Source organism: Thunnus thynnus, chromosome 1, assembly GCF_963924715.1.
Source record: "Thunnus thynnus chromosome 1, fThuThy2.1, whole genome shotgun sequence".
Classification (NCBI taxonomy): Eukaryota; Metazoa; Chordata; class Actinopteri; order Scombriformes; family Scombridae; genus Thunnus; species Thunnus thynnus.
The window spans coordinates 40,825,366-40,844,056 of NC_089517.1; the positions used below are offsets into that span (position 1 = coordinate 40,825,366).

The 18,691-nt window shown below is 40.6% G+C and overlaps 1 protein-coding gene across 6 annotated transcripts in view; it reads left to right on the plus strand.

The window, feature by feature from the left end:
- adamts17 (ADAM metallopeptidase with thrombospondin type 1 motif, 17) overlaps positions 1–18,691 on the plus strand; it is a 417,430-nt gene that overhangs the window by 331,534 nt on the left and 67,205 nt on the right. For all 6 annotated transcript variants that reach the window (XM_067598186.1, XM_067598185.1, XM_067598187.1 and 3 more), the window contains exon 17: positions 1,079–1,236. In XM_067598186.1, the coding sequence (XP_067454287.1) occupies positions 1,079–1,236 (158 nt within the window). The remainder of the gene's footprint in view (positions 1–1,078; positions 1,237–18,691) is intronic.

The window sequence follows — 18,691 nt, forward strand, 5'->3', positions numbered from 1 at the left end:
CACAGACAGTTTCACTGTATAAACCTGGAATCTGTGTGTAATAACTAACCTGTTGGGTGTGTAGGAAAAAAAACTCACCAAACATTAATTAACTGTTGCATCCTCAATACATCCATGGCCAGTATGCATCTTGTCATGTGCAGTGCTATATTTCTCCCCCTGCTTGCAATGCTTGTGAAGTAAAGTACCACTCTGATACATAGAAATACCAGTTTTTGAGGACCAAAAGTATTTGGGGCCCTAACAATGCCACTGGTTTCAACCAGCCGCAGTTTAGAGGTTCACCTGCTATCACTAGGATAAAGACAAAACAAACATTTCAAGTAGCTCTGCTTGCATCACTTAATGATGCTTGCTGTCATATCAATACTGCCTGCATCTTACCTATTATGTGGCTCAGTGGTTCACTCACTCAAGAGGGCAAGTGGGCATTTTTGACAGCTGTCATTCCTGGAGCAAACATTTGATTTTTTAGCAGATAAAGTGCCTGAATTGGTTCTGATTTCAGTTTCAGGGTGTTTATGAACTTCTGTCATTATATCTTTTGTTTGACTGACAACTAATACCCCATTCAGACTGACCCAGTGATGTGGGTTAAACCCGTGTCGGGGGTCAATATGTATGACTCAGTCAGCTGACCCTCCTTCACAACCCTAGAAAAGTAGAAAATTTGGAACTGAGAGAGCATCATATTAAGGTTGTTAGCCCTAGCCCATAATATGCACACTCTCCTGATGGTCCAGGAGCAAATCTAGTGAGAATGGACAAGCCAGCTTCCTCCATAGGGTATGGTGGCAACCCAAAGCAGGGGCCATTATATATGCTACAACCTCATTTCTATAAGGAGGGAAGAAAAGCCTGTGTACGAATAGAATAATCATGTCATCACAACTGTGATGATATATCTGCCTGTTATGCTGCTCTCAACTACCTTGGGACATCTCTGGACATGTAGGCACACACTTTGTTATTGTTTGAAATGAATGGGGCACACACGGGTAGAATGTTTGTTCATTAGGTCACATCAAACACAGTTTGCATGTCAAAGTGTTTTCTCTGACCACGTGTGTCCTCACAGCCCTAAAAGACTCCTGTAAGAAGTCCATCAACAGTGACTGGAAAATTGAGCTTCCAGGAGAGTTTGAGCTAGCCGGGACCACGGTGCACTATGTGAGAAGAGGACTGTGGGAGAAGATGTCTGCCAAGGGACCCACTAAGACCCCTTTACACCTGATGGTAAACACATCAGTCACCCTGTCTTGTGCTGTTATATCACAATACACCCTGGGTTCAATGGTAGACATGACACATACTATTGGTTATGGTTATGGCGATTGATCAAATTTTATTTTCAATTATGAAATCTTGGCTTCCAACAATTATGAAAACAAGATAGTTGAGACAAATCGATTATTGTGCCACATTCCGTTTTGCAATGATGCTCTCATTTTGTCTTGTGTTATAAATCCAGTGCATTGTGTGTCAGAGCAGCCAGAAAGCGCAGTGAGAGACAGGCAGAGCAGAATTTCAGTCAGACTTTGGATACTATTATTTTAAATACAAAGACGCTTTGCTCTGTGTAAGATCTCTCCTTTCATCCAGCCGCTCGACACAGCATACTGATCTGATAACTGATAATATTTACTGGAGTCCTCCTGTGAGTGTGAAGAGGACAATAAAGGCAAACCCGTGGGTATCCTCACGTGTGCAGACAGAGCGTACAGTCCATTTATACAGTCCATGTGGTCAAATAATTTGGGCTGCACAGGTCTGCATGGACCCCCAGGTACATTGGCAGATGCACACCCTCACAGCTCACTGGACAAAGAAAGTATCATTTGAGGTGTGAGAACATGTCCACCGTGGCAGACAACAAGCTGGGTATAAACAGAACTGTGTTTGTGTGTACTGCTCGTGTTCATGACCACCAGATCCGTTAGTGGGAATGTGAGGATTATGTGATATATCAATTTGAAAATATTTGATTTGTGTATTGTATATTTTATTCTCCTCTATCATACTGTATTACTTTGCTATTTGAATCCCTCAACAAGAAGTGATTTAATATTCTCAAATTCATACAAGCATTGATGACATAATAATAGTAACATCTTCTGTTTTTACTGGAACATTTCTGTGTAAAAAAAGTGGCTTTCCCACCCTGACAAAAGAGGAATCCTAGTTAAATATTTGTAATTTTCTTGAATTATTTATATGGCAATGGTTAAATCTACTATGTGTTACCGGTGATCACTAGCTTTATCCCAAAAATATTTGTGTTGTCCCTCAAATCCCCAGACCTGCTACATGCTGGACATGATGAGTCCAGGTGGTCTTGTTGTCTTAACATGATCTTCTTTTAGTTTTGGTTCATTAACTTTATTAAGAAATATAGCATGAAAACAAAAGTTCACAAACTGATCTGATCAAATACATCCATGAATTAAAGCTGCAAGCAGAGTTGAACGGGCCTTAACGCCCTTGCGCATGTCAGGCCACGACGCAGTTGAAGGGCTTCTGTCACGGGCATGTAGATGTCTTCAGACCCAGGCTGTTTTCAGACAGTGCAAGAAGGAGATAAGCATCACTTCCTTTGTCCACTATCTTACCTGCTGCTGGGGCTGCTTTGCTGCAATTTTGTGGGGGGCGCTAATCAGCCAGTTTGATTGCACTTCTATGTGGCGTACATTTAAATGTACATTGTTACGAGTACTTGCTGGACAAAGACGTGTAACTTTAGTTTTTCACTAGTATTTAACATTGCATGAAGGAGTTAAATATCATTTCCTGAGTCCACTATATGGTGCTAGAAAACACCCATTAAGTGAACATCATGTCGCTGTATATCAACTGTAGAGCACACCTTGAAAATTTCATGTGAATCAGATGATGTTTGTCATATAAGGTGTGAGCAACTCAGCCAGTTGCTCACACCTGTGTCATCAAAACTGTGCAAGTTTTGAGCCTGGTCACTTGAATTTCAATTAGTAAATTGAAAAGTCTTGATGAGTTTGTGCATAAAACAAATTAATTTCCTATATTTCATTGTCTATTTTTAGAAAAGCAAACACTTTTAACCCACATGATCTGGTAAAAGTTTGATTGAAATGTGTACTGTCACTGGGCTCTACAGTGTGAGTATTTCACTCCCATTTGTACTTAAAAATAGATATGTGTGAAGTGGAGAAATAATTTACTCGCATACTGTGCGGCTACAAATTACAACCATAACACTATATGAAATGCTAGAGGGATTTAAAGTTGAAACAACAGATACAGAAAGTGGTGACGCTCCTAAGGCTAGCGGAGCGTAAGCTGCAGCATGACTGGAAAGAAACACAACCAGTTAGCCTCCGCTAGCCTCTCAGCTAGCCCCGGCTCTCTGTTTGGATCCAACCGGACTGCCGAGCCCTGGTTTGTTATTCAGGTTAAAGTGGGAAGAACCAGCGGGTCTGTCAGCCAGCTGAGTGAAGTGAAACCTGTGGAAGAAACACCGCGACCATCATGGAGAAACAGTCCGTAGAGGAGCTGCTGTGTTCAGCTGCACAGATAGGAAGTCCTGCGGCTGACAGGATGTACCTCTCTGTTTGGAAAAATATTTTTCTCTCCTCTTTTTGGTTTATAACAGCAGTTGGCAACGTTGGGACGGGCAGTAGTGTGTTTGCTTATTAGCAATAATTCATAATTATCACAGATAATTATGAATTATAAAATCAAGATATTGTTAACCTTAATCAATAACAAGGCACCAACTGTTGGATCTGTGAAGAACACAGTTGATTACTTGCAATAAATATCAATTATCAAAGATAATTAACTAATTATAACAATTAATAGAATTATTAATATGAACTAACAAATATGGGGCACCACCCGGAAACCGGGACCAATAACCAAGGTAGTCTCATAAATGGGAGTTCACCTAGAATGTTAATATCTGAGAGATAACATTCAATGGTGAACAAAGAAGGCTTGAATTCGAGCTCTGACTCCTTCAATCAGCCACTTTTCACAATATGTTACACACAATAATGACAAAAGAACTTCTCTTTAAAGATATGACATTGTTTATTAAACTTAGCAAAATTAACAAAATTAACAAATGCTTCATTCAATAAACAGCTATTCTAAAATCTAATTCTACCAAACAAAACACAAACAGCTTTGCACAGGGTTGGACACATGCAGGGGAATGCATGTATGTATGTGTGTGTGTGTGTGTGTGTGTGTGTGTGTGCATGCGCCAGACAAGATGGCAACTGGGCCTGACGTGATGTTGTCGGTCCCACAGTCACGTCACGCGAGACCCATATGGCAGAAGTACGGCGGTGTCTTGGCTAGACAAAAACAAGATGGCGCCGCCTGGTGGTCGGCGTCTTGCTCTCACCCAATTCCGTGAAAAACACACGTGTCTGATGGTGGATAAGGAAAGACAACACAAAGCTTTGTCCGACATTATCTGACCATCAGATGTGCAAAAAGATGTCGGCGTTTGTATCTGTGCGCGTGTGTGAATGTGTGTGTTAGTCGCAAGAGAGGGAGGAGGGAAAGCGATCGTGAGAGGGAGAGAAGCGGTTCTTTTGTCCACAGAGAACGCACGTACGGACGGCAGTCTGTAACGCACGTTGTCTGGTTTCTGATCGACAAAGCAATTTACTTTCTCACTCACGGTGGCACAAACACAGCAGTAGTCCCGAGCGGGACAAACACAAAATAGTCTAGCATGGTGAACACAACTAACAGGCAGCAAACTTAAAATACTCCTCAGAGTAAAGCAGAGAAAAATGGACTCAACTCAACTCACACAACAAGAACAATAGCAATAAAGCTAAAAAGCTAAATGCTAAACAACAGCAACTGATGCTGAAAAGAACACACAACTAGCTAACTCACAAGGGGACAGAAGTTACCCCTAGCTCAGTGACATGGGAAAGACGTGTATTTCAGGGCGTGGTGATGTCATGGCTGCGTCATCAGGACGCTCCGCTGTGCAGGAGTGTCTCCGCCAATGAGGGACTGTATGTTGACTGTTCCCTGCTGAGGTGTGAAAATCGCAAAGCATCCTTGGAAATGGAGTTTGCAATGGTCTCACATTGTCTGTAAGCAGCATTTTGGCGCTATGCCTTTGTCTCGGGGGAACCAAAAGAGAAAGCACCTCGTAGTCAAGCCTCACAGGTTACATGTAGGCCTTCTCTGTGTGACCTCGTGGTTTGAGGCCCAACAGCAACCAGCATATTAGGTGCATTACTGACACCCTCCGCTTTGGACTACTAACCAATGATGAAATCCTACACATTAATCCCGTCTGTCTAATAAACTAAAAAAAAAAACTGCTGCTCCACCCTCATGGCAGGTCCATTAAAGTTTTAATCCTGAGCTCCGGAACTCCAGTCTTCCTGAGTTCTTCCCTCATATAGGCTATAGTCTTTCTTGATCTTGAGTACAATATATGATTACATGTGTAATAGTCTCCTCAGCCAAGAGGGAGAAAATATGTGCATATATCAACATCAGCAATTGGTACAAAATTACAGTCAAAAAGTGATCATGTTAAATAATCATGATCTCAATATTGAACAAAAGTGATCGTGATTATGATTTTTGCCATAATCAAGCACCCCTAAAAACAGCAAATTGTGATTTACACACACACACACACACACACACACACACACACACAGAGTTTAAATATGTATGTGATAAATTGTAAATATGTATGCAATGAATTGTTTTCTTTAAGAAACTGTTACTTGAACATTTTTCAGTGTGCTCCTAAAGTTATATGTGGGCTCCTAATTTCTTTCATTTAGGAGCACATGTACTCCTTGAAAAAAAGTAAGGATTGAACACTGCTGTCGGATGTGTAGAAACACTAAGTAAGTGGAGTGTGGCACAGTCCAAGGGCTTCTGTCACAGGCATGTAGATGTTTTCAGACCTGAGCTGACAGAGCTGACTTGACCCATCCCTCCCCTCCCATTCTCTCTCTCTCCCTCTCAGTTGGAGAGAAGGATTTCAGAATACTCTTCTTGTCAAATGTCCTCATAAATCCCATGACTTTGGCCAAATCTTACATAAAAATCAGGTAGTAGGGAAGGAATTTTCGTTGCGAATCCATTGATACAGGTTTGAAAGTGGTCGGACTTATAGTTTAGACGTAAGACGCCCCAGTTTGGCACGAAGTCCATGTCCAGAGATTGCCTCCCCATTGGTTTACATTGTAAGGTGCAATGTGGCACTCCAACTTTCAAGGCTTACAAAATCTAAACCGTTCGAGTTATTACAAAGTTTTTAATAACTTTTGTTCAGCACAGTGTGATAAGTCATGTATTAAGGTCTGAAACCAATACCATTAACGCCCTAGGAGGAGATAGCGATACAAAGTCGTACTTTGAAATTGACATTGCGGACTTCTTGTTGGATTTAGGTCAGGGGTGTCAGTGTATGATTTGTGGGGCTTGATGAGACGAATAATTCAGTTTTGGTTCGATCTCTCTACGACATTCCTACAGGCCGTGGCGGCCGTTTTAGATACATAGATGGCGCTCTCAAGCACATTTTGGCACTTTGGGGGTTAATTTTTACATTTTATCAAATTTGATGTGCGTGCCAAATTTGATGAGTTTTTGAGCATGTTTAGAGTTAAAGTGGCGGATTAATAAAGAAAGAATTATAAGACAGAAACAAACACACAAAAAACAATAGGGTGTCCGCCCTTTGGGCTCAGGCCCTAATTAAAGCTGCAAGCAGCGATGATTGGGCCCTCGCACCCATGCGTACATCGTGTCGGACACAGTCGAAGGGCTTCAGTCACAGGCATGTAGATGTCTCCAGACCCAGGCTGTTTTCAAATAGTGAAAGAGGAAGGTTAACATCACTGCCTCTTTTTGCTATTTTGCCTGCTGCTGGGGCTGCTTCATTGAATGTCATAAGGGGGCGCAATGGAGCCAGTTTGCATCACTGGCTGAATATTATCGTGTAGACGTGTTCAAGCCTGGACTGTTTTCAAATGTCAAGTTTCAGGCAGATCCAACCATGTACACTAAAGTTATAGCAATTTCGCCTGTCATGGCGAAACATCAAAACTCAACGCCATGCTACGGCTACATGCTTCAATGATAACTAAAACTTTTGATAACTTTTGATCATACACTAGAGTAGATGACACACACTGATTTTGAAGTTGTTAAGATGAATTCTGTAGGAGGAGTTCGTTAAAATACAAGGTATGCGAAATGGCCAAAAAAATGCGAAAAATGACCACTTTTATCAAGATGGCCGACTTCCTGTAGGACTTACAATACAGATCCAAGAGGCTTTTTTGTGCGTCTTGATATGATACATAAGCCTCCCAGATTTCATTTTCCTAGGTTAATCTGGAAGGCGGGGCTACAATTTTGAAATTTTCAAGGGGGCGCTGTTGAGCCATATTGCCATGCCTATGCAAATGACCTATCCAGGATTTTAACTGGTGTCGCTCCAGACATGTGTGCCAAGTTTCGTGACTGTATACCCATCCCTTGTCCCTAAAATACAGCATCGTATTTCATGGCGAAGGATGTGTCGCCATGGCAACGGCGTTTGGTCATGGGTCATGACCTGCTAAATGTAGCATCACCAAGGTCTTACATCTTAGCTGAGTCAATTTCAGGTGCATCGGCCAAATTTCCTAGGAGTAATACAACAAAGAACAATGCATGATACTTCCTGTTGCCAGTAGGTGGCGCTATGACTCTCACTAAATATGGGCCTGACAATGTGTTCAGACCGGGACTCTTAACAAGCATATGAAATTTGGAAAAGATCAGACCATGTGGAGTCAAGTTATAAGGCTTTGAAATTTCATGGCGAGACATCGAAATTCGCCGCGTCGTCATGGCAACACCTTTCGACGAAAAGTCACCAACTTCATAATATACGATCTCCAAGGTCTTAAGGCTATTCTGAGTAAATTTGAGGTGGATCCCATCACCGTGCGACCCACAGAGCGTCAAAGTGTAAAACATGTAACTTCCTGTTGCCAGTAGGTGGCGCTATGACTTAGATCCAATATTGACACATGGATGTGTTCAGGACGGGACTCTTTCCAAGCACAAAAGGTTTGGGTCTCTTAGGATCGTGCATGCCGGAGTTATGGCCGTTTGAATTTTCACGGCGAAGGATCGAAATTCGCCGCCCGACCACACCCCCTCGGCAATGTCGAAAATTCACCGTTTTGATAACTTTTCATCTCCCAGGTCTGTAGATGATACTGACCGAATTTGAAGTTGCTGAGGTCAAATCCCTAGGAGGAGTTTGTTAAAGTACGCGGGCTAAAAACGGCAAAATTGGCCTGAAAATCGCAACTTTGAAGCAAAATGGCCGACTTCCTGTCGGATTTAGGGTATGGCTCCAAGAGAGTTTTTGGTGCGTTCGGTGCTCGGGCCCTAATAATAAGAATTTCTACAGATCCAATAGGGCCTTTGCACCATTCGGTGCTCGGGCCCTAATAATTCCTTCAGATCCAATAGGGCCTTCGCACCAATTGGTGCTGGGGCCCTAAAAATTCCTTGAATTACAATAGGGCCTTCGTGCTGGTCAGCGCTTGGGCCCTAATAATAATAATTCCTTTGGATACAAGAGGGCTTCTTGCTGGTCAGCGCTCGGGCCCTAATAATAATGATTCCTTTGGATACAAGAGAGCTTCACGCTGGTCAGCGCTCAGGCCCTACTAATAACAATAATTCCTTTGGATACACAAGGGCTTCATGCTGGTCAGTGCTCGGGCCCTAATTAAAGCTGCAAGCAGCGATGATTGGGCCCAAGTGCCTCTGCACATGTTGGGGCGCGACACAGTCAAAGGGCTTCTGTCACAGGCATGTAGATGTCTCCAGACCTGGGCTGTTTTCAGGCAGTGCAAGAAGGAGATTAACATCACTTCCTTTGTCCACTATTTTGCCTGCTGTTGGGGCTGCTTCGTTGAAACTTCATAGGGGGCTCTTTTCAGCCAGTTTGCATTACCTATTGAATATTGTCATGTAGATGTGTTCAGGCCGGGACTCTTTTTAAACATATAAAGTTTGGTGCAGACTGGTGTTGGGACGGGCAGTAGTGCGTTTGGTTATTAGCAATAATTCATAATTATCATAGATAATTGTGAAAATAAGATATTGTTAACCTTAATCAATAATTCTGGCACCACTGTTGAATCTGTGAGGAACACAGTTGATTGTTTGCAATAATTATCAATTATCAAGGATAATTAACTAATTATGACATTTAATAGAATTATTAATATGAATTAACAAATACAGGGCACCACCCGGAAACCGAGACCAATAACCAAACAAGGTAGTCTCATAAAAGGAGTTCACCCAGAATGTTAATATCTAGGAGATATCAACATTCAAGGGTGAACAAAGAAGGGTTGAATTCGAGCTCTGACTCCTTCAATCAGCCACTTTTCACAATATTACACACAATAATGACAGAAGAACTTCTCTTTAAAGATATAACAGTGTTTATTAAACTTAGCAAAATTAACAAAGTTAACAAATGCTTAATTTAATAAACAACTATTCTAAAATCTAATCCTACCAAACAAAACACAACAGCTATGTACAGGGTTGGACACATGCAGGGGAATGCATCTGTGGGTGTGCATGCGTACGTGCGTTTGTGAGCGTGCGTGTGTGTGACAAGATGGCGAAGGGGCCTAACGTGATGACGTCGTCGGTCTGCGACGCGGACGTGACTATGGGAGGAAGTCACGTCGCACGAAAACTGGATGGCAGAAGTATGGCGGTGTCTTGGTTAGACAGAAGCAAGATGGCGCCGCCTGGTGGACGGCGTCACCCACTTTTGTGAAAAACACACGTGTCTGATGGCAGATAAGGAAAGACAAAGCAAAGCTTTGCAGTTCAGCTCAGCTCAGCAAGCAGATTGACATCACCTGGACTCCTTCATCTCTACTGAGTTCTGCCCTAAGCAGGGCTCAAACTCACAACCTTTGGATCTAAAAGGAGTTCAGAAATGACATAACCTTAAACCACTGGACTACTCACACATGCTGTATAGCACAGGAAAAGATGTATTTAACAAGCATATCAATCCATATTTAAGGTAATAATGTTAAAGTAAGCTAGAAAGGAATTGAATTCTGGTACAGGATAAAGATGTGAGGCAACTTTGTACATGAGAGCAATGTTATGAGGAACACTGCAGTGAGCAGGTATTGAACACACAACCTTGTCATCTAAGGTATTGCTGATCATGAGAGCAGTGTTCTAAACCACTGAGCCAACAGGCATTCACAAAAATGAGAAGAAAAAAATCTCCATTTTGATGATGAAAATGTATTTGTCTCAAACTAGAGCTTGAAGCCCAGAGATTTGTACATCATTAGTGAAAGCAGGACTAGTTTAACATGAGAATGAATGATATGTGTAAAAAGTGTTTGAAGGAAGAGAGAATCTGTAATCTTAAGAAACCAGAGTGAGAGGAGACACACATCCTGCAGACTGTATTGCAGTCATTGAGAACATGACAAGGACTCTCTATCAATTAAGGTTCAGCTCTCAAAAACTATAAGTCCAATGTGAAATGTATTTACATTTTGAGAGAGAGGAGGCTTGTGGCAACATACTGAGACAAGATATGTGCTTGAGGAGTTAAAATTGTGGGAGTGACAGCAGTTTAGAAAAACATTTCTGGTCTAAAATGATCTGTGCTCTCCACTGTGCCTGATCACATGACACACTGGTGAGACCGGAAAAAGTTGACTGACTGTGGGCTTAAATTGCTGAAAAACTACACAAGATTTCACTAAACAATCTGATAACTTTGAAAGTTCAAAGTTTTGTGAACTTTTTACAGTTTGAATGGCATCTGTACGATAAGGGACTTCCGAGCAGTTGAGTGTCAAAGTGACCAAGGTTCCAAGTCAGTTTTAAAAAATTATATAAAATCACTGAAACATGTTACATTTCAGAAAAATACAAGCACACATCTGCTGAATGAGTTGCACAGATTGACAGTTGAATGGTTTTTAAAGCACAAAGTATGGAGCAGTTGAAACGCAGCAAAAAACGTCCAGAAGACGGAATAAGAATAAAGACTGAGAACAAGGAGACGTCCTTCTTTGTGGCAATGCCCTCCAGCTCCTCTTGGGGGATCCCAAGGCATTCCCAGGTGAAAGGAGATATGTAATCCCTCCAGCGTGTTCTGGGTCTGCCCTGGGGTCTCCTCACCAGTTGGATGTTCCTGGGACATCTCTAGAGGTTTACTGTACAGTAATGTACTGTTCTTCCCAAATACAGTGAAATGCTGTAAAATGTTATGCTTTTTGGAGCCAAAAACAAGACCAAACATTAACAGCAGACTACTGTAAGATCTGATGGCAAAATGCAGTATTTTTTTTTTCATTTTTGACGCAGTAATGGAGAGACAGGAGCCTCATGCAAACATTGGCATCATATAATCATCGTTCATCCTCCTTTCTGGAATCAAACTAAAAGGTCAGTAACATCATACTGAGAAAACAGAATTACATTAGTGCATCTAGTTACCCAATTAGAAACTATGTTTAATTTTTGCTAACATTAAATTGGAATAATCCTAGAATGCACCTGATAGGTGTAAAAGAACATTTTCAGGTAGTGTTCTTTAGCAGTTGGGAATTTGAATTATTTAAATATTGTTTTCATATCACTACTGCTTGTAGATCCAGTTCAAACATCATTTTTGGATAATTGTTTTGTCTTAAGTACACCTACACTTCAAGTAAGTGAATTAGACCAACATTAGACCGCCCTGATAGATCAACCTTGTTTACCTCACTTGTATTTGACAATTCATAATCGATCAATCAATCAATCAATTTTTATTAATATAGCGCCAAATCACAACAAAAGTCATCTCAGGGCACTTTTCACATAGAGCAGGTCAAGACTCTACTCTTTAATTTACAGAGACCCGACAATTCCCCCATGAGCAAGCACTTGGCGACAGCGGTAAGGAAAAACTCCCCTTTAACGGGTAGAAACCTTAAGCAGAACCCGGCTCTTGGTGGGTGGCCATCTGCTTTGACAAGATGGGGTGAGAGAGAGAAAGAAAGAGGGAAAGGGGGGGGGGACAGAATAACAACAATCATAACAACAACGACAACAGCGGCAGCAACAGCAACACCCAGGGAAGGATGCCAACAGGACTGTGAAGGACCGCGACAGCTCGGCCTGCAACCCAGGGTTTTCTGCGAGATTAGAAAGCACAAAAAACTCTGGGGAGGAAGCAAAGTTAGTGACATGCATTGATGCTACATGAATGCATGCAGATGGAGAGGAGGAGGAGGAGAGAGGAGCTCAGTGCATCATGGGAAGTCCCCCAGCAGTCTAGGCCTATAGCAGCATAACTAAGAGCTGATCCAAAGTGAGCCTGGTCGGCCCTAACTATAAGCTTTATCAAAAAGGAAAGTTTTGAGCCTACTATTAAACATAGAGAGGGTATCTGCACCCCAGACCAAATCTGGAAGATGGTTCCACATGAGAGGAGCCTGATAGCTGAAGGCTCTGCCTCCCATTCTACTTTTAAAGACTGTAGGAACCACCAGTAAACTGCATACTGGGAGCACAGTGTTCTAGTGGGATAATATGGCACTATGAGCTATGAGGCTTTGTAGATGAGGATAGGGATTTTAAATTCTATTCTAGATTTTACAGGAAGCCAATGTAGCGAAGCTAAAATGGGAGAAATGTGATCTCTTTTTCTAGTTTTAGTCAGTACACGTGCAGCTGCATTCTGGACCAGCTGGATAGTCTTTAGAGACTTGTTAGAGCAGCCTGATAATAAGGAATTGCAATAATCCAGCCTAGAAGTAACAAATGTGTGGACTAGTTTTTCTGCATCTTTTTGGGACAGGATCTGCCTGATTTTTGTGATATTACGCAAGTGAAAAAAGGCAGTCTTTGAAATTTGATTTATGTGGGAGTTAAAGGACATATCCTGATCAAAGATAACTCCCAGATTCCTTACGGTGGTGCTGGAGGCTAGGGTAATGCCATCCAGAGTAGCTATATCATCAGATAATGTGTTTCTAAGGTGTTTAGGGCCAAGCACAATAACTTCAGTTTTATCTGAGTTTAGTAGTAGAAAATTGCAGGTCATCCAGGTCTTTATGTCCTTAAGGCATGCTTGGAGTTTGTTTAACTGATTGGTTTCATCAGGCTTCATTGATAAATATAATTGGGTATCATCTGCATAGCAATGAATTTATGGAGTGTTTCCTAATAATATTACCTAAAGGAAGCATATACAAGGTGAATAGTATTGGTCCAAGTACAGAACCTTATGGAACTCCGTGTCTAACTTTTGCCTTCATGGAGGATTCATCATTAACATGTACAAACTGAAATCAATCTGATAAATAGGACTTAAACTAGCTTAATGCGGTTCCTTTGATGCCAATTAAATGTTCCAATCTCTGCAAAAGGATTTGATGGTCAATTGTGTCGAATGCAGCACTAAGATCTAACAGCACAAATATAGAGACAAATCCTTTGTCTGATGCAGTTAGGAGGTCATTTGTGACTTTCACCAGTGCTGTCTCTGTGCTATGATGCGCTCTAAATCCTGACTGAAAATCCTCAAATAAACTATTGTTATGTTGAAAGTCACATAACTGATTAGAGACTGCTTTCTCAAGGATCTTAGAGAGAAATGGAAGGTTAGATATGTCTAAGAGACAGGTTGAAGGTTTAGCTGAACAAATCATTGAAGTTAGTTCAGAAAAGTCAACAGTCCAAATGTATGTCAGGATTTACAGCTGTTTCTAAGGTTCCTGTGTTTGGGGAGAAAACGGTGCCTGTTGAGGGCAGGAGGTGGTTAATTTTGTCTCTAATAGTTAGAATTTTATCATTAAATATGCTCATAAAGTCATTACTACTGAGAGCTATAGGAATACATGGATCAATAGAGTTATGACTCTTTGTCAGCCTGGCCAAAGTGCTGAGAAGGAACCAGGGGCTGTTTTTATTCTCTTCTATTAATGCTGAGTAATAGGCGGCTCTGGCATTACAGAGGGCCTTCCTATATGTTTTAAGACTATCTTGCCAGACTAAGCGAGATTCTTTTACTTTGATGGAACGCCAAATCCTTTCTATTTTTTGCGATGTTTGCTTTAATTTGTGGGTTTGGGAGTTATACCATGGAGCTAACCTCTTATGTTTTATTATCTTCCTTTTTAAAGGGGCAATGGAGTCGAGTGTTATTTGTAATGAGCCTGCAGCACTATCAACAAGATTATCAATTTGGGAGGGACTAAAGTTAACATAAGAGTCCTCTGTAGTATTGAGACATGGCAGTGAATTCAGTACTGATAGAATTGCTTCCTTAAATGTAGCTACAGTACTATCAGATAGACATCTAGTGAGGACATTTTTGTCTAATGGTGTGTAATCCAGTAATAGGAATTCAAAAGTTATTAAAAAATGATCTGATAAAATAGGATTTTGTGGAAAAATTATTAAATGTTCAATTTCAATCCCATAAATCAGAACAAGGTCGAGGGTGTGGTTAAGACAGTGAGTGGGATTATTTACACACTGAGAGAAGCCAATTGAGTCTAATGAGATAAGCGCAGTGCTGAGACTATCATTATCGACATCCACATGAATATTAAATTCACCTACTATAATTACTTTATCTGTACTAAGGACTAAGTTTGATTAAAAACTCTGAGAATTCAGATAGGAATTCAGAGTACGGGCCAGGAGGACAGTACACTATAACAAACAGAACGGGCTGTAAAGTTTTCCAGGTTGGGTGAGAGAGACTAAGAACAAGACTTTCTAATGAATTATAATTAAATTTAGGTCAAGGGTTGATGATTAGACTTGAGTTGAAAATGGCTGCAACTCCTCCTCCTCAGCCAGTGTCTCGAGGAATGTGAGTATTAATACGACTGGGAGGAGTGGATTCATATTCTTCATGACACAGCCAGGTTTCAGTAAGACAAAATAAATCAATATGATGGTCTGAGATTAAATCGTTTACTAATACGGCTTTAGATGACAGAGATCTAATGTTCAAGAGTCCACATTTAATTATCTTATTTTGTTGTAATATTGCAGTAGTGGTTTTAATTTTTACTAGATTTTTATGAATGACTCTTCTTTTGTTTACTTTGGATTTAATTGATTTAAAAGTGGTTGGGGGACAGACACAGTCTCTAAGTGGTTTGTGGGACAGACACAGTCTCTATGTGGTTTTGGGTGGGTAACTGCTCTAATGGAAGCACAGAGAAGCGTGTAGGACTGCAGCTCTGCTTCCTGGTCTCAACTCTGGGTTGTCATGATTTTGGTCTACTAATAAACTCAGCCATATTTCTAGATATGAGAGCAGCTCCATTTAAATTGGGATGTATGCCGTCTCTCCTAATCAGACCAGCTCTTCCCCAGAAAGTCTGCCAATTGTCTATGAAGCCCACATCGTTTGCTGGACGCCACCTCGACAGCCAGCGGTTGAATTGTGACATGCGGCTGTACATGTCATCACTGGTCAGATTAGGCAGCGGTCCAGAGAAAATTACAGAGTCCGACATTGTTTTTGCATATGTACACACCGACTCAACATTAATTTTGGTGACCTCCGATTGGCTAATCAGGAGTCATTGCCGCCGACACACCGAGCAAGAGAGAGCAGGAGAACGAGAGGGAGAGAGAGAAGCCATCGCTAACTGCTTAGTTTAAGTTAGCTGCTAATGCTAGCTGCAGAGCTAAAATAACTAACAACTGTGCGATTGGCGAGAAAAGTCGCTAAGAGAAAAGCGCTGAGAGTGCTTGTGTAGAACTAGCGAAAGTTTAAATATACAGCAGGTATAAATCCACAGTAATGTGATATATAGCAAAATCAACTGAGTTGAGAGCAGCAACAATGTTATCAGTAAACACAGTCGGCAACCAGAAATGACACAATACACTTACCGTAGCATGTCAGCACCCACAGAAATTATTACAACTATTATTTAAAGCACACAGCAATGGAAATTGATTCAAATAAGTAACCACAGGGGGAGATATGTTGGCTGCTAACCCATCGGTTACTATGCATTGAGTTGCTGAACCCAGGTGTGTTTCTAAATTGTAGCTAGGGTGCGACAAGGATATTTGTTGTTTGTTGCGAAGGTGTACTGAGAAATGGGACGTAATAGGTGACACACAGGTAATATTGTTTACTCATACAAGTGTTGCATGTTGTTTTTAGGTGCTTCATTGTGATTAATCCTGAGAGGGGAACAAAGACCAGCAGGGGAAAAACTGTGTATAAGGCAAGCTCATTCAGTGGAAGGCTCACAGTGAATCCTTTTGAAGCACTTGATGTCCCTTCATAAAGGTTAGTTAGAGGTCCCTCTTATCTAAAATGTGTCTTGCTGCCATCCCATTGTTCCATTGCTCTTTCTCACACTGTGCTCAATTTTCATTCTTGTTTCTTTCTCACTCAGTGAGAGACCAAACGAGAGAAAACCTTAATACCAACCGTCAATATTTGAAGGCATTACAAATTGTTTTATCCTGTAATCTGTTTATTGATGCTATTATACTATTTTTTTTATTTAAGCAAAGTTTTTGAGCAGGAGTTTGCAAAGCTGTTGCCGTTTAGACTCATGACTAAGTTTGGGAGGCAACTAAGGATATTATCATTAACAGACATTGTCCCTGTGAGAGGAAATGCACTTTAAAACTATATTTTTCAAACACAAAGTATATCATACTTGAATGCCTTTGAATAAATTTTCACTTAAAGCTGTTACATGTCTCATCCTCCTTTGTGTTGGGCTTATACATCTTTAATTGTAAAACTAAGCTGATAATTATTAGATTTCATTACTGGACCATTAAGAATTAAGACACATTGTTATTTACAGTATATGTCAGAAATTTACAGTTATTTTTTTTATTAATATAAGCAGCAGATCACAAAACTCACAGTTCGGATTGTATCATGGGTTAGGGTTAGGGTTAGGTACCACAAATAAAACTTTGTTTTCCATATATTCTGTAAAACACTTACAGCACGGAACTTTTTCAAGTCTTAAATGAAAACAACATTCAAGATGTCCAAAGTTTAAATAAAATCTTAAAATATATAAAATATTCAAAGCTCAATTGTTAAATTAAATTGCAATATGAGGCATGATACATCAGTTAGCAGCTAGATAGTTAAACAGCACATTAAGCAGCATGTAAATATACCTGCAGATGTCACTTTGGACCTGTTAGATGCTGGTTTGGTTGTTGCTCTTCAAAATCCCTCTTAACAACACGCTGTCTGTCCGTGACTGGTTTCTTTACTTTGTCTTAAATGAGACATTTTGCAGTTAATTCGCAGTTCACATGCGTGCCAAACTGTGGGGGAGGGCAATCCGTACGGATAATGGATCAACTATGATCTGTTGCATCACTGATTATTATGAATAAGCAGAAAATTATTTGGTTGATTATTTTAATGTTTACAGTTAGAAACTGTTTATGTAGATTAAAACATATTACTGACAAGCCTAGCTACAGTAAAACACTCTTAGCCTCACATTTTACTGCAGAATACTGCAATAATTACTGTAGTGGTACTGTAGAATGCTGGCGACCATACCTGCCAGAAGTTCACTGTAATATCACAGGAAAATGTGTTACAGTGTGGATACAAACACAAGTCCAAAGAATGCAACTGTTGCTCTGTGTTTGCTAGATGTGAACAATAAACTGTTAGTGATAACAACTGTCTGTTGACTTGTTTTCTATATATGCTGCCACTTGGAAACATCGTCAGGAGGCACGGCATCAATTTCCATAGCTATGCTGATGACACACAGCTTTACATCACTGTGTTTCCTGATGACCCAGGGCCAGTCAATGCCCCTTTTCAATTGTATTCTAGATATCAAATTATGGATGGCAGAGAATTTTTTACAGTTCAAACAGGACAAAATTGATCTTGGTCTTGGTCATTGGCACTGAAACTCGGACAGAGAAACTCAGTGTGGAACTGCAAACACTGGCATTAAAGCCCTGTCAACAGGTGAAAAACTTAGGAGTCATCTTTGACTCACATCTCAGTTTTGAACCCCACATTAGAAATATCACTGAGATTGCATTTTATCATTTCAAAAACATTGCCAGAGTGCAACCGTTCCTCACTTAAGCCAATACAGAGACACTACTGCATGGTTTTATTACCTACAGGATTGACTATTGTAATGTTCTGCTTTCTGGTCTCCCTAAGAAGAATACATCACAACTACAATTGTTTCAGAACTCAGCTGCATTGACGAAGACCAGAAAGAGAAGACACATTACACCAATTTTAAAGTCTCTGCACTGGCCACCTGTCTGCTTCAGAATTGATTTCAAGATCCTTTTATTGGTTTATAAAGCTCTTTAATGGTCTTAGTCCTGCCTGTTTATCAGATTTGTTTTTAGACCATGAACCGTCTAGAACTCTCAGGTCTTCTGGAAATGGCCTCTTAATTATCCCTAAAGTCAGAACAAAAACCCACGGTGAGGCATCCTTTTATTACTATGGTCCGCGTCTCTGGAATAGCCTTCTTGAAGACCTGAAGGCAGCAGAGAATGTTGATATTTTTAAAAGCAAACTTAGGACCTATCTTTTTAGCCTGGCTTTTAATTTAACTTTATTTTATTTATTTTTATTCTTTTATTTATA